The following is a 19445-nucleotide window of genomic DNA, read 5'->3' on the forward strand; positions in this document are numbered from 1 at the left end:
TTTCATAGGGGCCTAAACAAGATGTTTAAATAGCTCTTGTTCTGTGTTCCTCGCAGGCAGGCCTGCTGCCAGGCAGGGGAACCCATCCTCACCTGGGTGGGAAAACAGGGATGCGGGGAGGGATGAGCCCTCCCTGCAGGAGGAGCTCTGCCTTGCACCTGCTGCAGTCAGAGCTTTGGGAAACCTTGGGGCTTTGCCAGGGAGGGTAGGACCAGCAGGATGGGTGCTGGAGATGTTGATGGTGGTCACGCCGAGCATTGATTTGCGTTGGCATTATGTGACCTAAGTACGCTTCGGTAGTGAGCAGAATGAAGGGCTGGGGTTGCTTCGGGTGCTTGGGAAAGCATTTCCCCGAATGAACGTCAGGGACTTGTCGCTCTGTGGAGCTCTCTTCCAAACTGCCCTTTCCCTGTCAGAGAGGAGCAGATCACACTTCATGGGTTCACCTTGGCTGGAGCGCCATGGCCAGAGCAGGGTGCGGAGAGCACTGCCCCCAGCGCCCGAACCCTCCGTCTTTTATCCTTCCTTTTTGCACGCTGTTTTTATAACGCTCCCTTCACCTAACGGGTGGCTTTGTGCGGACGCCTCGGGCTGGTGCTGGGCTCGGGGTTCTCGCCGCTGCAGCGGGGAGCCCCGCTCCCGGCTCCGGTTCGACGCCGCTTTCCCCGCACGCCGCTGCCGCCGGTCTATCGCCGCCGGTGAGGCCCGGGGTCGCGGTGTCCCCACGGGCAGCGCCTTAAAGGGGCGATGCTCCCTTGCCGGCCGATGCCCTTCCCGGGAGAGCCGCGGCCCCTTTAAGCGGCGGGTCCCACAACCCAGCGGCGGCCATGCTGCGGAGCCGGTGGCTGCTGCCCGGGGCCGCGCTTGCCCTGGGCGCGGGGCTGGGGGCGGCCCTCACCCGGCGCCGGGCCGGGGGCGATGCGGCGGAGGGGCTGCTGGGCCGCCTGCCCGTGGTGCCCGTCGTGGCGGCGGCCGGGCCGCCCGCGCTGCTGGGCTCGGCCCCGGCCGAGCTGACCAAGTACGGGCTGCCCGGGCTGGCGCAGCTGCGGAGCCGCGAGTCCTACGTGTTGTGCTACGACCCGCGGAGCCGCAGCGCGCTCTGGGTCATCGAGCAGCTCAACCGGGACACCCTGAGCGGCGCCTCGGAGCGAGCCGCCTGCGACTTCCAGGAGGACGACTCGGTGCACGAGTACCACCGAGCCACCAACGCCGACTACCGAGGCAGCGGCTTCGACCGCGGGCACCTGGCGGCCGCCGCCAACCACAAGTGGAGCCAGAAAGCCATGCGGGACACGTTCTACCTCAGCAACATCGCCCCGCAGGTAGGGCCCGTCCCGCTACGGGGGCAGCCGGAGCGGCCCGGGGTCAAGGGCAGGCGCTGCTCCGGGATGGGAACCGCTTCCGGACGCTCTTCCCTTCGTGCAGGCAGAGGGGGGGGGGGGTGTCTGGGTCCAGAGGGGCCAAAGTCTCTCGGTGCTGCCGTATTTCCGCTCAGCAGCGATGCTGTAGGTACCTCTGCCCGCTTCCCTCGGGCCAGGAGCTCCCTTAAACAGGCAGGAGGATGCTTGGAAAAGGGTGGGCTGAGGCGAGCGGGCGCTGTTCCTGGGTGTGCAAACCAGGACCTCGCTGTGTGCGGCTTCCCAAGTGGAAGTGATGGTGGAGATCTCTTCTGAAGGTGCTTGGGGTGTACAGGAAAGCGGGTGTTAGCGCCCTGAGCAGAGGGGAAGGTCCCCAGCACTGACCGCTGCCCTTGTCACTTGGTGTGTCTCTAGGATCCTCATTTGAACCAGAATGCCTGGAATAACCTTGAGAAGTACAGCAGGAGCTTGGCGAGGAACAACAGGAACGTCTACGTCTGCACAGGACCCCTTTTCCTGCCCAGGTAAGCACAAGGGCTGAGCTGGGGTCTGTGGTGCTGGGCAAGGACAGGAGGCTGAGGGAGGGGGGGTGCAGCCTCCCAGCTGCTCCCTAAGGCCCTGCTCAGCGGGTGCTTTCGGGATCGGTTTGTGTATTTCCCATGCAGTTGATTACGCCATGAGTGAGGGTGGGTTTCTTGAGCTACAACATCACCAAGTCCCTTCTGTTTGCAGTCCTTACTAATCCAAGTAGTAGATTATTATATTAACAGAGGAGGCTGCAGCCCCGTTCCCTGCAGGTTAAAGCCCCAAGGTTTTATTTTCTGGGGTCTTTCTCCACTTAAAAGCATGATTTTGTTTGCAAAGATCTTCACGCAGTGCTGAGGAGCAGCTGGCTCATGCTGAGACCTCTTTAGAGGCAGGAAACAGCTTGGAAGGGCTGAGACAGCTGGGAAGGGGTTTGGGCAGAGCAGTGTTCACGCAGAGCAGCCTCACCTCACATCAGCTCTGATTCAGCTGTACTGCAGAGCAGGGCTGCTCCGTGCCCTGCTGCGGGGTCGGGGCTCACTTTGGAGGGTTGGCGGGGCGCTGAGGGGGGTGGATGTGGGACCAGATTAGGAGGCAACAATGGGATGTTGCTGTTGGTGCAGGATGGAGGCCGACGGGAAGATGTATGTCAAGTACCAGGTGATTGGGAAGAACAACGTGGCTGTTCCCACCCACTTCTTCAAGGTGCTCATCTTGGAAAAGGAGAGTGGGGAGATTGAGCTGCGCTCCTATGTGATGCCCAACAGCCCCGTGGATGACAAAATCCCCCTGGAACGGTTCCTGGTCCCCATTGAGAGCATTGAGCGAGCCTCGGGGCTCCTCTTTGTCCCAAACATCTTGAAGAGAACCAGTAACTTGAAAGCCATCACAGCTGGAAGCAAGCGTTGAACCCCAGCTGAGCACATCCAGGTACTCCTGGGGAAGGGACTGGCAGCAGTCACATCTACACAGGAACAATAGTTCCTTGTGTGGTTTTAAATGTGGGAAACGAGAATCAAACCCATGTTCCCTTTACCCTTCCCCTCCTTCCGGGTAACAGCTGTGCACACGCAGCCAGTCTGCAGCGCAGGTCCTGCAGCAGGGCTCTAGAGCTTGCCCCTGAGCTGCAGTACAGAGGTTACTCCTGTGTGTGGCTCATTAAGGCACAAAGGGAAGTTACTCAGTTGCTGCTATTTAAGCAGGGAAGGATGGGAGCAAGATGGATGCAGGGGAGGAAGGGAGAGGTTCCTGCCTTTCTGTGGCCAAAGGATTGTTATGATTGTTTTCTGTCAGATGTTTTTAGCAGTAAAGCTTTGAACACCCACACTATTGGTTGTTTCTTATCTGCTCTCACCAAAGGTCCAAGTATCTCAGCAGGAGGAGGGGAGGACAGAGCCAACTTTTCCAGCTGCTTTCCTGTTTGAGCTTACTGTAGGCAGAGCTTAAGGCCTCACAGACAGAGCCAAACCGTAATGAGCTGTGCTGACATGCTTTAACACTGAAGTCCAACTGAAGCTCCATTCCTTCCTGCTCTGTTGGGAAAGATGAAGCCTTGAGCTGAAGGGAGGATGGGGGGAAATCAGGCTGAGACAGGAAAAGCTTCTTGGCATAGGGGTTAAGTTTTGCCTTCCTTTTAAGTGTGAGGGCCATGGGCTCCAGAGGTGCTGAGCATGCAGGATCTCTGGACACTGAGTGCCCATCCTCTACACCAAGACACTCACGTATGGACTTCAAGGCAGCTGAGGTTCTATATTGCTTTATTCCCCACCCCAGATGTCTCCATGGCTGAGATCCTGCTGCCAGGCTCCTCTCAGCTGTGGAGGGGCGGTGACCAGCCCTTGGCAGGACCATACAGACAGGATGCAGACTTGCTGCTCCCAACAGCAGCCAGGGGGTCAGTCAAGCAGCACCTCCAGCTTCAGTCACTGTGCTTGGCCCCGCAGGCTCTTGGAGTGATGTGCCCAGCACCCCACGTCTGAAAAGCCTCTGCCCCAGGCAGTCCTCAGCTGCCAGCAGGGTCTGTGGTTTCCCTGCCCTCAGCTGGCACCGGTGTCTTCACAGCCTCGTCGATGTGGGGCCTCAGCGCAGACAGGGAGATGAGCAGAGCTTCCTGGAACAGAGCAGGGGGTCAGCCAGGAGCGCTGCTCCCTGAGGAGCACCAGGCAAGCTGAGGTGCCACCATGGGGAGCACCATGGGGGCCGTGTGTGTCACTGCTCTGTGACCCCACCACGCCACCGCCGCCTGCCCTACCTCTGTCCGGATGGTTCTGCTGCCCTGGCTGGGACATGTGTTCAGGTAGAAGTCAAACAGGACGCTGGGGTCAGTGACCTCCAGGTTTGGGTCCACGTCAACCCCAGCTTCCAAGCCCTCCAGACCTCCAAACACGACAAGGGCATGCCTAGGGGAGACCAGAACGGGCAGGGTGAGAGGGGAGATTGGCTCTTACCCCTGCACCAAGGGAGATGCTTTGAGTGGATTAAGAATTAGCTTCACATAAAGTAGTTCTCTCAACTTGATCTGCAAGAAACAGACTCATTTCTTCTGCTCAAGTATGTGGGTCTGGGTTTGAGCCCCTGTGCTGCTGCAGCAGGGAACTGTGTCCCTGCTGATGATTCCCAATGCAGCTGCTGCCCTAACAAAGCCCCACAGCACTGCACCAATGTGAGAGTCCCTTCTACCAACTCTAGAGAAACGGAAGGAATTGGCCTTATCCTTGGGTACTTCCCCAAGCAGTGCAATGCAAAGGAACATGCTTTGGTGTAAAAGGAAGCAGCAGAACAGGAGGCATCCTGTAAGTGAGTCTAGGTTTATCTAGGAGCATTCCTGCCTGGGAAAACACCAAGGCCACAGTGCAGCTCTGCTGCCTGCACCAGGCCTCACTGCAGGCTTGAATGGGGCCAAGAGGGCAGGACACAAACCTGAAGGAAGGGAGAGTGGCCTCATCCACGGAGCTGCCCCGCTCTGAGGTCCCAATGGAGAGATCGTAGCCTTCCTTGAACGGGCACTCTGAAAATACAGCACCTGGGACACAGACACAATATGGGGCTATTTGTGTGTGCTCCTGCCCTTGCTCTGTGCCTTCTGGACAGGCTGGAGCGCTCCATGGATGACTGATGGCAGCAGAAGGAACTGCTTTTCAGTGCATGAAGAGACAGAAGAATGACTCTTCCTGACAGTTCCCTTGCTGCAGGAGTGTCTGGCACCATTCTCAGCTGCAGCACCTTTCCTCAAAGCTCAAACAGGTGCCAGGAACCATTTCTTCACTAACAGCTTATGGTTCTCCTTGGAGCTCTAATCAACCAGAAGACAGGAAAAGGATTCTGCAAGGCTCAGGTGTCACTGCTGGCTTTGATGTGAATGAATGGGAGGCAGTTACGGTGGAAACGCAGCTGCACTGGCTGGAGATGGAGAGCACCACTGCTACAATGGGGACACCTGGAGCAATGGTGCGTGGAGGTACAGGGCAGAGTGGGGGGTGACTGGCGTGATTCGTGCCCCTAGCTTCAGCCTTTACATGTGACAGGACTGAGAGCAGAGAATCCCTGCACATACTCACTCAGGCAGGAGGCAAGGCGGATGCTGTAACCCCAGTATAAGCCCGAGACCGTCCGAGGGTGCTGTGAGGACACCACGGTGCCTTTCCGCACTTTAGCTTCTGAAAGGGAAGCAAAGGGATCAGCACCCACAGTGAGAGCTGGACGTGAGCAGCCACACACAGCAGTTTCACCTGGAGCAGGGCACTGACTCGGTGTATAACAAAGAGCCACCCCTCTGAGTGCATTCTGCAAGTACGTTTGGGCTGTTTATTACTGGTCAAAGAGCTGATAGCTCTCTCCAGTTCACCAGGGAGGTGTGGTAAGGGGGTGATTAAAACTGTGTGTGGAGCAAAGGAACACACAGAGCTGTCTGGTACCTTCAGGTATCAGTGATACGAAGCTGTGATGTGAAAGGGACCATCTCCTGCAGCACTGAAGCTCACAGGTGCTAATGGAGCAGGGGATTACCTGGTTTCTGGGGTTCCTCCAGGCGCACGGTGACTCGCAGGCCAGGGTTCAGCTCTCTGTCGATCTGCACCTCCTGCAGTGACAGTCAGGTTCAGCATCAGGCGCTGCTGGAAGTACTGGGAAAGGTGGGGAAGGAAGGGAGCCCTCTGAGGAAGGTCTGTTCTGGCCTGGGGCTGCAATGAGGAGCTCTGTGGTCAGGGCCTGTGTGGCTCATGCAATGCAGAGCAGGCTCAGGGTGCCCGGGTCAGCAATCTGAGGCCTGTGTTGCTGCTCAAAGCGCTCCAGCAGTGAAGCAATTAAGTGCTGAGCAGGCAAACCTGCCAGAACTTGGGAAGCTACAAACACTGATGAGCCAGAAAGGACAAGATGGCAACGAGCACTAAACCCAGTGTGAGTCCACCATGGCCTTCAGTACCCACCCTGCCTCCTTCAAGTCTGCCAGAGAGACAGGGGAAATGGTTCTGGGCTCTGGGGGTAACGCGCACCTTCCTCATCCCACAGTTAACAAAAGAGCCTCTGCCCGCCTTGGTTGGCCGGTCCAACACTACACCTTCCCGGTACTGTGAGTCCTCATCCACCCGCATGTGGTGGGGGCTGTCCAGGGGGTTGAGCAGCCCTAAAACAGCATAAAGAAAGCAAAGAGAAGTGTAAGTACAACTGCTCTGCTACCACCTCCCTCTCTGGTCCAGCACATCACAGCCTGTGCTCTGACGGGGCACACTCGGTTCTGTGTGTTTCATGTAACACGAGCAAGAGCCAGCAGCCTGGGCCAGACACAACTGAATCATTACCTGCAAACTGCAGATCCTCATGCTTTGGGAAAAAGGATTTCCTCAAGTACCTGTTGGCAGAGAAGGTTGAAATGTAAACCCAACCTTTGTATTGAGTCTTGGCTTCAGTTCTAGTCCTTTCTGACTTAAAGGAGCTGAGTATAGAGAAAAGCTTGTTTGGCTCCCTCAAGTCCCAGAGGTAACCTCCATCATGCAGGTTCCAGCCTGCAGTCACTGCTCTTTTAGTTGAACTCCTGAACCACACATGTGAAGCAACGAGCTCCTGTGTTCTGCATAATTAGACAATATAAACAAGATCTGCCTCCTGCTCCCATAGCCCCTTACATCAGATACCCACAGCAGTCGGTTCTGATGCATGGTTCAGCCATGGGGGACTTACTGAGGGCACTCCAAGTACTGCAGGATCCGAGCCAGCTGCACACAAGCCTTGCCTCTCCTTCCAATTCCTTCAAAGTCCCCCTCCACGCTCCTGTAAGTGACAGAGAGCAGCTCGTGAGCTCAGCATGAGACAGGTCAGGCCTGCAGAGGACGAAGCCTTGCTCCTTAACCTGAAACCAGCTCCTTGTGGAAGGGCTGTTCCAGAGGCAGAGCCTGTCACCAGATCCTATTTGGACCTCTCTCTGCAGGCCACGTGTCTCTTTCAGCTTCGGTCTCTGTGCGCCGACCCAAAGCTCTTCCTGCACAACAGATCTTACTTTACATCTTCCCCGTGCTCGTCGAACACCACGATCTCATCCACGCAGAAGATGGCGCAGGCCCGGGCAATCTGTCCTGCGAGGTACGTCCGCAGCTCCAGGGACTGGGCGTTGTTCAGGATGGAGCCCGGCAGGGCCACGCTCAGCGTGTAGTGCCGCCCTGGGGAGCGGAGGAGAGCCATGGCCTGACAGCTCCATGCAGTGTTTTAGTTACTGGGGGGGGTGAAAAGCAACCTCTGTTGCTTCATCACAGGCTCCCCCTTCACAAAGGTTTCTCACTGCATCGGGTTCATGCCTGTTTAGATTTATCTCTCAAGCTGACTGACCGAGTTCCCTCAGCCCTTTCAACCCGGGCCTCCCCACGGGGTCACAGCAGCATCACCTCTGTCTTCCCGCGGCTCCTCTCGCTTCTCGGCTCGTTTCTCCTCCAGCTCCCGCATCCGCTGCTTTTCCAGCTTCTTCAGCAGCTTCATCTCCTTCCATTTCTTCTTCTCGGCTTTCCCTGGAACGCACAAACCTCATCCCCTCGCTGCAAGCCAACAGCCGCGACCGCCGGCGCAGACACGAGGGCCTCCCGCTCCCAGGCATCCCCGCCCGCAGTCCCCACACGATGCCGGCCTTACTCTCCTGCTTCCACCGCCGCCAGTCCACCTTCCGGTCCGCACCCTGCGGGACACCGGCCGCGACCATCATCACCGGAATGGGGGAGCAGGGGGACAGCATGGCTGGGTGCGGGGGTGCCGGGGGTGGTTGTGACATCCGGACACCCTCATCTGGGTGTCTGCACGAGCGCCATGTGCGCGTTGGAGGATGGGGAGAGGGACCCTGCCCCTTGCGGGGTGCGCCATGGCTTAGAGCGGGAGCCCAGGCGTACGGGGGTGTTGCAATTACTCTTCATGTCACGGTGGTTCGTCTGTTTCAGTGACTGTAGCTCTCAGCATTTGGCACGTCCGTGGGTGCAAAAGGGCCTTCAGCAGCACCCTCACCCATCCAGGCCGTGCAGGCAGGATGGGATGCGTTACCCCGCCTCCTGCTGGTGAAGGCAGGTGGGTGTTTGCCCTCCTCCTGCAGCTCTGGCTCCCAAGGGATCGGGGCCACCAGCTGCACCCCAACACAAAACCTGTGGAGCCGCTACCCGCCGGCCAGCGTGGGATGAGCAGCCACCACCATCGGATGCAATGTGGATGCTGCCATGTGACGGCAGCTCTCCAGGAAGGCTGCGTCAGCCCTGTGATCATTACAGAGCCATTGACTCTTCAGTAATTGCAGTAATTCTGCTTTAATAATTTAACTGCTACAAATACTTATTGCGCAGTCTGTTGCGTGATGGGTGATGCTGGTTTGCATTGTTATCCAGGTTGAAATCGACAGTGATGCAAGAATGACCTTACAAAATGCTGCCCACATTATCCCATCACCCATCAGCCTGGTGGGTGGGAGGCTACGGGGGCCACCAGCAACAGGAGCAGTCCAAGGCCGCTGTACCCGTCCTCCCCAGCCACTGTGTGCGTTCATCAAAGGCCTGAAGGTTTTGCTTTGAGGCCTGGATGATGCTGCTGAGCCCTGACAAAGTGCCAGGAGTAGTTTGGGGGATGCACAGGGAAGGGTTGGCAGTAGCCAGGCTATTCATGAAAGCCTGTTTCCTTGGGAGTAACCAGTGACCCATCTCAGCTTTCCCAGAGATGCACAGAAAAGAATAATGGGAAAACTAAACAGTGTTAATTCTGGGAAACACCATTTCACTGGGTTTATGATTTTCAGGATCATAGGAATTAACCTACTGATGATACTGCATGATCCCATGGGAACGTGGTGCTGGTGGAAACGGTGTCCTGTGCCCTGGGGTACATGGTAAGGCTCCAGCATGGCCTTAAAGGTAAGTCCTGAGATGCCTTTGCAGAATTTGGTGGTGGAAAAGCCCCCAGGAGCCATCCTTACCTTGCATCTTGCTGGATGCATCCCAGAACTGATTAGCGAAGTCTTTAAACTTAAGAAGAACATCATTTGATGTTTTACTGTCAGGGCATGCAAAGACTTGGTTCTTACAGTAACAGTGCAATCATTTCTCAGTGACAGAAAGTGTCCCCCAGACCCTGGGCCTGGCAAATCTCTGCCCATTTGTCTGACAGAAAACGTGGACAATAAGAACGTATCAAAGTATGGAGCCAAGCAAAGTAAGAGGAAGAAAGAGCAGCGGGGGCAGGTGAGGACCAAGGAGAGCCTGGTTCTCTCTCAGTGCACTCAGGGACTGGTTTTCTCCTGTTTCCATTTTTGCAATATGTCATTTGCTGCCTTCAGTGTAGCTTCCTCCTAAACAAATACCACAGGTTCAGGCAGTGGTTTCCAGCCAAATCCCCTTTCCCGTCACTGCAGTCATCATTCGTATAAAAATCCCTTTCTCATTTCGGAACATTGCAAATGCTGCGTGTTCAGTATGAGACGGGCACAGCCATCTCTGGGGCAGGCATAGCCTCTGGGCAGTTAAACAGGCACCCAGAAGACTGTCTTGACCAAGAAATGTGGGATGCTGCCCTGGCTCGGCTCACATGTCTGCAGGAGGGGGTCAGACCAGCCGTGGTGCTATGCTCAGGCTCAAATACTCAAGGCACTTTACACCTCTTCTTGGCATTTACATCATTAAACCACCTCTGATTATTACTCCTAACCTCACCTTCATTTATGCTGCCACACATCTCACCTTTGCGAAGCAGAACCGGATGAAATGGCTGTAGTTGTTCTTGTGGGCCCCACAGTAGAAAGCAGAGAGTGGAATGGCAGCAAGTCCCTAGGAAAGGGAAACATGGAGCTGAGGTTACTCCTCGTGGGCTGGCATGCAGCCTGCATGACACCCCTTGCCATGAGCATGTGAGACCCCACAGTGGTGGTGTGCTGTGCTTCCAGCAAGGAGGGCACAAACACAGTAGAAGGGGCCAGATGCATTTACCTTGTTCTTGACCATCCACTTTGCAAATCTGGAGTCATAGGGCTCATCAGAATTAGGGATGTCGGGGACATCAGATTCTGCAGGAGAAGCACAGCAGCACAAAGGCTGGGGCTACTGCCAGGTGCCACAGGCAAGCCCCAAACCCACAGCTTCTGGGAGCTTGGATGGGGAATGTGCTGTTGTCCATCCCTGCTTTGGTGGTGGTTTATGCAGGTTCTTGTCCCGAGCTGGACCCTGCACTCAGTCCTGCCTGAGCGAAACTGCTGGTGACTCACTGAAGTTGGAGATGTCTGCCAACAAGAAGTAGGTGCCCTCGGGGATGATGGGTTTCATCCCTGCAGCATCCAGGCTCTGGACCAGCCAATCTCTCTTCTTCTGCAGCTCCTTGGGCAGCTGGACAAAGTAGCTGTCTGGTTTCCCATAGAGCATGAGCTCCCTCTGGAAACCCTGAGCCACAGCCTCCTGTAAGGAGACAGGAGCCAGTAACCAGTGGGAAGATGGTCAAGACTTGCTTGGGAATGGAGTCTATGCTCCAATGCAATTTGCAGGTGATTAGGGAGATCTCTGCCTTCAGCACCTCCAAACGGCCCCTTTGATTTGTCAGTGCAAAATAAGGACTATACCCCATGGTGGGCTGTGCCCTCTCCTTCCTGCCAGACATGGGACAACTAAAGGGAGAGGGGAAGGAGCCTTTCTATGGCACCATGCACCAGGTGCCTTTCAGGTCAGCTGTGGGCAGAAGGACCCTCTCTCACCCTCTTTTCAGTGGTTTGGGGATTGCAGGGAGCTGCCTTACCTGGGCAGCTGTGGCACAGTGGTACACTGAGTTTTGGTGCACGGTACGGATGTGCTGCAGCAGCCTGTTGGGTCCCACGGTCCAGCCTACCTGCAGCCAGGAGAGGAGGAGGAAATTTGTAAGTCTCTGGGTACCTGCTTGGGCTCCCCTTTATTTGCCTGCACTGGCTTCACTGTATTTTCCAACCAGGATTATCATAAGGCAGCTTTAGTACTTTCAGACTCTGAGGCTCAAAGCTGAGTGTGTGGCAGCAGAGTCCCCAGTGCCATGCTATGGCAATGGAACCCATGCCCTGAATCAAAGGGACAGGGATGGGGACACAATGAGGCGCTGCATGAGGGAACTCACCTTCCAGCCAGTGGCACTGAAGGTCTTCCCAGCACTCCCAATGATCACTGTGCGATCCCACATCCCCGCCAAGCTGGCTGGCAATGAAAGAAGAGAGAAACCCCAATGGCAGTGCTGAGCATGCTCGCTTCTGGGCTGCATTAATGACAGGTGAGAGCTCTTTAACCACTGTAACTGTGGTGGCCTCTGGTCACAGCACATCTTTCACCTGGATAAGCCTCAAAGCACATCCCAAGCAGACAGCCTGGCTTCTCAAGAGCAGCTCTTTGTAATTGTGTTCACACACATGTACCGAGCCCCAGGTGTTCCCAAAGATGCCAAGCACCATCACCCTGCAACAAGGTGATTGCATGTTACTGCAACAGGAAGGCCTGTCAGGCCTCTGAAATCATGCTGAAATGGATGTCCCAAAACTAGAGACACTCGGAAAATGTGCTTTTTCAAAGTATAGGAAAAGTTTCAGTTTCACTGGAGCCAAAGGGCTCTTTGCTCTAGGTCTTGTGCTGTGAAGGTACCTCTCTGTTTCCTCTGACTGGCTCTGGAAGTCAGGGCTAGTTCTGGTTGGGAGGCTGAGACTGAAGTGCAGCAAAATACCTCTACTGGGGATACAAGCCCAGCAGAGCTGCACATGCAGGCAGCCCATGGGCTCCAGGAGACCCCAGCTAAATCACCAGATCCTTCACCAAAGACCCAGAGAAGACGCCAGCCTCAGCCAAGCCGTTCTCTGTACCGATGCGGATGTGCTCCTTCCCATCGTAGACCAGCCACTCGTACACCTCATCACTGATGCACAGGACATCATGCTTCACACACAGGTCTGCAATGAGTTCCAGCTCCCCTCGGCTGAATACCTGCAGCAGGCAGGGAATGGAGCAAGGATGCAGCAGGAACATTTCTGAGCCCCTGCCTGTCCCTGCCTTCTCCCAAGCCTGGGTGGGCAGGAGCTGGCTGCAGTGGTCTAACAGGGCAAAGCCACGCTGGCACAAAAGATCAGGCTTAAAACCACCAGAATAGTGAGTGCAGAGTGTGGGGCTCCCAAAGCACCCATTTCCCTTGTGTCAAGGAAGGTTGAGCCACTGCTACACTGCAAACATGGCTGGGTGAACTATAGCACCCCAGCAGCTTTCAGGGCCAGCCACAGCAAGGCCAGAGGTATTACCTTGCCCAGAGGGTTGTTGGGTGAGTTCAGGACAATGGCTTTTGTCCGTTTATTGAATTTAGAAGCCAGTTCAGCCGAGTCCAGCTTCCAGTCTGCACTAGACATCATTTTTCCATTTTCTGGAGCTTTCTAGAGAGAACAGAGGGGAATCTTGGCTTGCTTTGCTACCTCTGCGCTTTGCTTACCTCTCACCTCTTTGATCACTTTACTGTGACTCTTCCCTCCTCAGCTTTGCTCCGTCCCACTCACCGGTCTCAGTGGGACAAACACTGGTGTCCCACCAGCCATTGTCACCATCGGCTCATAGCAGTCAAAGAAGGGCTCAATAATTATCACCTGGAAGAAAGGGATATGTCATTGCTCAGACCTTTCCTCATGGGTACACAGAGCAATGGGGATACAGGAAATATTCATCAGTGAATTGCTGTAATGGAGAATCTGTATTGCCTGTGGGCAAGTGTCAGGGAAGAACACCACCACTTAGGCAAAAGGGTTATTCTGCCTTATGCAGAAATGAGACAGTGCCATGCAGCAGGTAATTTTTTCCTTTAGAAGCTCAGATACTGGAGAATGGAGATAAAACCATTTCTGCTTTGGAAAAGGACAATGAAAACCAGTCTGCAGCTGCTGGCAGACCCAAAGCCAGGAAGGGCTCTCCTGAGGGAAGATGGTACAAGCAGCCCAGAATCTTGGGTTACCTCATCGCCTTCATCAACGAAAGCCTGGAAGCAGCAGAAAAGGGCCTGGTATGCCCCAACAGTCACCATCACATTGGTCATAGGATCCAGGTCCTGTCCGAGCAGCTTCTCAAAAAGCTGGGCTAGGATCTTCACCAGAGGTGGGTGTCCCTGTGGGGAGAGAAGATGGGTGGGACTTGAGTTGCAGAAACCTCCTGAAACATGGAAGAGCCCATGGAAAGGGGCCAAGCACCCGGTGACTGAGTGTGCAGGGCATCTTCCATCCTGGGTGCTTGAAACACCCTGGTAAAGCAGGGGTTTACAGCCTGGGTGCAGGGGGCTCAAGCTGAGGCTGGATGCATGTTTTGCCTCATGTGGTTTGCCTTGTTCACTGCTGCCTGATAAGCCCTGAAGCACCCAAGGCTAAGAGGGACTGAGGGGGTATTGCTGAGGAAGGGGTCTGTCCACGCACAAAGGCACGGGTGTACTGGTGCAGCATGCTGTTCTCCCCGCTGAGGGCTGTCACTAACGCCTCCTTCAGAAAGTTCGGTGGGGGGAAGTCAGGGAAGCCCTGGCCCAGATTCACTGTGGAGTAGGTGGCAGCCAGTTTTACAAACTCCACCCTGGAGAGGAAAAGGGAGAGAAAGACAAGTACTTACAGAGGGTCCGGGCAGCGTGCTGGCACCAGCTCTGCTTGCCAGCATCCCTTTGGAAGTGAGTGAGATTGGTGTCCCTCCTGCAGAGCCATACTGCTGCTCACAGGTGGACAGGATCAAGCACAGGTCATTTCAGACCTGCTTCAATTAAACTGAGGATGAAACGCTATTGCCATGAGCAGTGGTTTTAATTTGTTCTTGAAGGAAACAGCCATTGTGCTGTCTGGGTGTGTGGTTGCAGCTGAAGCTGCACACCACACGCTGGACAGGTTTTCAAGCTCATGCCAGTTGTGCAATATTTAGCAGCTAGACACCACGAAGGCCTCTGCAGAGGGGAAGGCAGCCTGAACTCAGTACTAGTCTCAAAAAGAAGCCAGCTCACTGGCATTGTGCAGTTTAAAACCAGGCACAGCTGGACTTTGGGGAAAGATCATTTAAATCTGTTCTTCTAGCACATGGCTTTCCAAATGGCATATTGCGCCTGGCAGGCTGGGAACAGCATTTCAGCATCCCTCCACTTGCCTGTCTGCTTGCAGTGCCCTAGGATGGGCTTGAAGCAGATGCCAGGCTGCAGTCAGTGTGCTGCAACCACTTGGCTCAGATTTGGTGCTGCTGGGATCATTTTGATGGATGGGATGGATGGAGTGCAGTGCACTGCCAGGCGCTCCCAACTGCCTTCCTGCAGGATGGTGCAGAACACCTGATATGGCATAAAGTGTGAGCAGAAGGTACAGAACTGAGCCTGGTACAAACCTGCTTCCTGAACAAATGCAAAGCAGCTGAGGGAGACTGCTGCTCTGTGTTGTGTGGCTGTGGCAGTTTCTATCTGTTGTTAAGCTGCCTAAAACCACATCTACCATCAGGGTAAACCAGATAGTTTCTTAACTCACCAGATATTCTTATCCACTCCCTCCAGCCTCCGAGATTGCACTGGCCTTGACATTTTTGCCTGCAAAGAGAGACAAAAAAAAGAGTTTTAAGCTTTTTCCTAATGGCAATGGGGCCACATGTGAAGGGAACATGGCCTCCCCAGGTAGGTTTTTCCTAATAGGAGGTGTGTCCTTTTAGTATTGCTTCATGGGCTGCTGCTGACTGACCTTAGAGCAGTAATGGTGCTGCAGTGGGTTCTGGAAACAGCTTCACACACTTTTTATGAAAGATCAAACAGACGAGAGCTGGCAGAGGAGGAGGTTTCATTGACAAGTTCCAACAAGAATTGAAAAAACAGATGAACAAAAGAAGTGTGTGTACACTCACTGGGGAGCAGGCAATGCCTGAAACCTCATTTTCACCTGTGTCAGATGAGCTCAGCCGTATTGTCACTGCCAGGCCAGTGACCCCAGACCTCAGGCTTTCCATAGCATGTCTTGTCTTATTCTCTAGAGGCCACAAAATATCCCCTTTTCCTAGAAGAGCAAACTTCTTTTATTCCATACTGCTCTACAGAGTAGCAGAAATATTTACTCCTTGTTCTGCTAGAGCGCTTGGTGAAGGGAGTTGCTCCAGATCCTAAATGATGTGCTGGTTTTTGCACCTAAAGTTCATGGCAAAATCAGGCAGCAAGTGAGTGCAGGCAAGAGGAGAGCACAGCACATGATCAGTCTGATGTAGAGAGACACCAAGGTGCCATTCGCCCGACTGGTACCTAATTTCCATATGCATCATGGCTAGGGGGGGTGAGAAGAAGGACAGTGGGAAACATTGAGAGCAAAATCCTTCTTCCAGTTGGATAAGCTGGAAGTGGGAGAAAGTCAGATGTGCTTGATGGGGAATTTATTGTGAGGATGATGAAAAGAGGCAGAGGCAGAATTTAATAACTCAACAGTGCAGGAAAAAGGTAACCAGACAGCAAAGGGACTGGAGACCAGAGATAAATGATACTCAATGCACCAAGAAAAGCCAGCATGGGGATGCAAGGAGGATGTCTCTGAATCAATAAGCCAAGAAAACAATCACCACTGGCAAGTAAAATACGTTTGAATAAGGATGAGGAGGGCATGTGAAAGCAGCTGAGATGTGAGGGGGAGGGTCTATGCTCTGCTGTGCCAAGGTGGTGGTGGGGGTCCCAGTTCAGCCCCCTCCCCAGGCTCAGCTGTAGCAGGAATTCTTCACTTACCTGCTCACCTCTGCTATTCCCAGAGGGCTGCACCAGAATTTGAGAAGTGGCCCAAAAATGTCTTGTGTTGAGGTCTTTAGACTTTTATACAGTGTCAGCCCTCACTAAGGATCTTTGCAAATACCTTGCTGAGGAGGCCTGTGTTTCAGAGGGCACTGGGTGGACTCTGTGCTCCCCCGTGGTGCCAGGCAGGTAGCCAAGGGTGAGCAGAAGTCACTGCCTCCCCACTTCTCTCCCTCAGTTCCCTGCTTTGCTCTTTAGCTGCCCAAGTTCATGGATACTACGGTCAGTAAGACCCAGTGCTTGAGCTGACTCTGGTGGGAGTACAAGGATTTATGGCTCAGAAAGTAAAACTTCCAACTTAAATGAAGAAGGTGAAATATTAACAGCTCCAGCCCTGCTCTCTTGTGGTGGGGCTGCTGCTCGTCACAGTTCAGAGAACAGCATTGGCAAGTGTGCTGATGTCAGTGCAAAGAGGGTGCTTTAAGCCCAGAAATTCCCAGTTCTGAAGAAAGGCCTTGTCTGCTCCAGCCCTTACAGGAAGGAAAATGACAAACACTTTCTTCTTTTGATGTCTTCCCCATCCTATCCCCAGCCTGCACGATGCTGCCAAGAGTGGCTGCCCATCAGGCTAGAGAGCAACATTCCTGGGACCACACAGCCCCTAAATCTCTTTCAGCCTGTTCTGCTCCTCAAACCAATGTGTTTCTCCAGCTCCAATCTGCCTGTCAGCCAGACAGAACAGGCCGGTAAAAATGCAGAAGACTTAGGGGCCACAACCTTCCCCCACTGACTCCCTGCTGCTTGTGGTTTCCCGGCTCTGCACATTTGTATCTCCAAGGGGGATACTGTTATTTCCCAAGTCCTTTGCAACCCAAGGGGCTTTAGTAGAAGAGACTGTGAGACAAGGCAACCCCACAAACAATGAGCTTTCTTCTGTATGAAGGAGGTTCTCTTGCTTATAGGTATTACCTTTAAACAGCCTACCAGGTACAGAGATTGCACCAGTGTGGCTTTTTCTGGTGTGCCCTATCTGCCATCACTGCCAAGACTAGCTCCTGGGCAGTGAGCTCCCCTGGGCTCCACACCACTGCAGCCCAAGCCAGGGACCAGGCTGCCAGCCAGAAACAGTGCTGCTGGGCATTCAATACCTCGCTGAAGTAGGAGCTATATCCAGTGCTGCTCTTTCTCTCCAGCAAGAAGTGACGCAGGGACGGTCTCGCTCTCCTGAGCATGCCACGGCTCCTGCTGTCTCACTCCTGTGGGCACGGACCTGCATTTCCCCCAGGCACAAAGCAGAGGGGTGAGACAAGCACTCCACAGCTGCAGGGGTAAAGCAAACACTCTGTGTACCTCGGGATGAGGCAGGTCCAGCACAATTAATGGAAAACCAGAAGCCATAGTATACTATTGCTCATGACTGCAAAATATCCACCTTGTCCCTGTGTGCAGGACAGTAGCATGTCAGGGATGGGCACTGAGATGTGGGGGGCACTGCTTTGGGATGCAAAGTACTGAAATGAGGGGGCTAACCCTGCAGGAAAGCATGGCAGTAAAAAGGGCTTCAACAGACACATAAAACTACAAAGCTGCTGTAAGAGCTGTGCTCAAGGCTCCTGCAAAGGGCTAGAGGCAGCACCAGAGTCACGGTGCTGTTGCCAGTGGGAGCAGCTGAGCAGGGTGAGGGCAGAGGACTCTGCCTTTCCTCCCCAGGCCTGGAAAACATTTTGGAGCGGGTCAGCTACACAAAAAGCCTGGGAAAGGCTCAGAGAGCCACTCACCTGGTTGGGCATTCCAGGCTGCGCCGTACATACACTCCCTGCAAGGGATATGGGGAACCTCTGCCCTGGCGGGTGCCCAGGACAGAGCACACTAAGGATTTCGGAGGTGACAGCTGAAAGGTCACTGCAGGGACTGGTCACTCCCCACCTCCCGCCCTCCAGCCCGCAGGCACCAGCCGCCTGCTCCGTCACGGTGCTCCCCAAGCACCTCCACTGTGCTGAACCAGCCCTGCTGCTTGCAGATGCACCCAAAAGGTTTTGGGGACAAGGGTCCCCCTGAACCCATCCCACCATGGGGTGCTACACATGGTGAATGCAGCAGCAATAGCCAGCAAGCACACACGTGCAGGTGCAAGGCAGCTCCCAGAGGGATGGTGGGGGGGTTATAAAACCAACTTACATCAATCAAGCTGGACCACGCTGCCTGACGCTGTGGAAGTCTGACACAGCCACCCAGGCTGCCTTTCCACACATGCTGCCCTCTCCCTGCCTCTGAAATGCTTCATCTGTAGCGGGGACTTCCTGGGAGGAGTCAGAGAGCCTGCAGGAAGGTACCAGTCGAGCTACAACGCTCCGATAGGAAAACTCGTACCGGGGAAAACTAGATCTTGGGTTGCTCTCTGAGTCACCAGGGTGAGGAAGAAAAGGGCTTTGGGGAGCAGATCCCTACCTCCCAGAGGCTTGGAACCAGAGCTGCCAGAGGATTTTGGCTGCTTGGGAAAACATTCCAGGATATTGTTCAGATGGAAGCTCATACCGGCGTAATTATAGTGGGATAATTTTTGTGGTATAGCTGTAATTGCTTTGGCATAGCAATGACAAGGAATTTCCCTTTGAGTGAAGCCTTCAGTCATTTTAAAGAATGAATTTTAAAGTCAGTTAAACCTTTCAAAAATTCCATCCTGCAGGCTTAATACTATTGGAGAAGAGAATGGCTCCTAGTAGAGAAGGTGAAGGCATCAGTATTACGTTCATCAGAGGATAATGGCCTACTGTCACGATACAACCTAAAGCAGGATCCTGCAGCATTGTCTAACCGCTGGGCTGTGGGTGAGCAGGGAGACAGCAGCCTCAGAATGGGATTACAGCGCACGGATGCAGGAGCTGAATTCTCCGCCGGTCACGAGAGGTGGTAATTGCTGCAGTGAGGTGTAGAGAGCAAATTGTCCTCTTTCAGCTTCCTTCTTCCTTTTGTGACATGCAGTGATGAATCAGGTCATGTCGGTCTCCTGAGTGAGTAATTGCTGTCTCCCTTTCACAGTAGGAAAAAGTGAGCCACAGGGAAAGGAAGTGGCTGACATCCGCTGTGCCAAAGGTCCACAAATCCTAAGCCGGTGTCCAGCCACTAGATTTACAGCATCCCTGCCGTGACTAAGCAGGAGGGAATGTCTGAGATAGGAACTCTTTGTTTTCTAAACTCCTGTTAAACACTGAAACAAAGAGATGGAAGGAAAACTTGTGCTTCTGTAAGAGTGTCCACGGCACATTCTGAGCCATCTAATAGCTCAATGCCATTTATCCTCTCCCTCCTGATGCCCTCACTATGCTTTCTTTGCCCCTTCCCCTGCCATCCTTGCACCCTCCCTGGTTGTTG

General features: G+C 54.2%; 2 protein-coding genes across 4 annotated transcripts; one reads left to right on the forward strand and one right to left on the reverse strand.

Moving 5' to 3' along the window:
* The first annotated feature begins 812 nt into the window (after positions 1–812).
* Positions 813–3209, forward strand: ENDOG (endonuclease G). Its single transcript, XM_057401473.1, has 3 exons — positions 813–1322; positions 1773–1882; positions 2507–3209. The coding sequence occupies exons 1-3, from the start codon at positions 828–830 to the stop codon at positions 2790–2792; spliced, it is 891 nt and encodes a 296-aa protein (XP_057257456.1). The 5' UTR covers positions 813–827; the 3' UTR covers positions 2793–3209.
* Positions 3210–3623: 414 nt separating this feature from the next.
* Positions 3624–18395, reverse strand: KYAT1 (kynurenine aminotransferase 1). Of its 3 annotated transcripts, XM_057401465.1 has the most exons (24): positions 18252–18393; positions 17222–17393; positions 14845–14903; positions 13771–13921; positions 13320–13469; positions 12871–12957; positions 12622–12750; positions 12193–12313; positions 11459–11539; positions 11115–11200; positions 10594–10780; positions 10319–10395; positions 10073–10159; positions 7998–8040; positions 7757–7876; positions 7375–7534; positions 7059–7148; positions 6680–6729; positions 6374–6504; positions 5889–5961; positions 5441–5539; positions 4803–4905; positions 4135–4282; positions 3624–3993 (listed from the first exon to the last, which is right to left on the reverse strand). In XM_057401465.1, the coding sequence occupies exons 2-24, from the start codon at positions 17303–17305 to the stop codon at positions 3886–3888; spliced, it is 2424 nt and encodes an 807-aa protein (XP_057257448.1). In that variant the 5' UTR covers positions 17306–17393; positions 18252–18393; the 3' UTR covers positions 3624–3885. The 3 variants fall into 3 exon arrangements, with proteins under 3 accessions (XP_057257448.1, XP_057257450.1, XP_057257449.1); XM_057401467.1 differs by lacking the exons at positions 3624–3993; positions 4135–4282; positions 4803–4905; ... (6 more) ...; positions 7757–7876; positions 7998–8040 and adding an exon at positions 8635–9684 and having other exon boundaries at positions 17222–17343; positions 18252–18395; XM_057401466.1 differs by lacking the exons at positions 3624–3993; positions 4135–4282; positions 4803–4905; ... (8 more) ...; positions 17222–17393; positions 18252–18393 and adding exons at positions 8635–9684; positions 15212–15358.
* Between the last annotated feature and the right edge of the window lie 1050 nt (positions 18396–19445).

Source organism: Pezoporus wallicus, unplaced genomic scaffold, assembly GCF_028554395.1.
Source record: "Pezoporus wallicus isolate ANWC-B61680 ecotype Strahan unplaced genomic scaffold, APGP_CSIRO_Pwel_v1 contig_8013, whole genome shotgun sequence".
In the NCBI taxonomy this organism is placed as follows: domain Eukaryota; kingdom Metazoa; phylum Chordata; class Aves; order Psittaciformes; family Psittacidae; genus Pezoporus; species Pezoporus wallicus.

Excerpts from the sequence above, each read along its gene's own strand:
- KYAT1 (XM_057401465.1), bottom strand. The coding sequence starts at position 17,305 with ATGCTCAGGAGAGCGAGACCGTCCCTGCGTCACTTCTTGCTGGAGAGA. Across the intron at positions 7,149-7,374 it reads GAGCACGGGGAAGATGTAAA|GAGCGTGGAGGGGGACTTTG; the intron begins GTAAGATCTGTT and ends TGTCACTTACAG. Across the intron at positions 4,906-5,440 it reads CCGCCTTGCCTCCTGCCTGA|GTGCTGTATTTTCAGAGTGC; the intron begins GTGAGTATGTGC and ends TCTGTGTCCCAG.
- ENDOG (XM_057401473.1), top strand. The coding sequence starts at position 828 with ATGCTGCGGAGCCGGTGGCTGCTGCCCGGGGCCGCGCTTGCCCTGGGC. Across the intron at positions 1,323-1,772 it reads TCAGCAACATCGCCCCGCAG|GATCCTCATTTGAACCAGAA; the intron begins GTAGGGCCCGTC and ends GTGTGTCTCTAG. Across the intron at positions 1,883-2,506 it reads GGACCCCTTTTCCTGCCCAG|GATGGAGGCCGACGGGAAGA; the intron begins GTAAGCACAAGG and ends CTGTTGGTGCAG.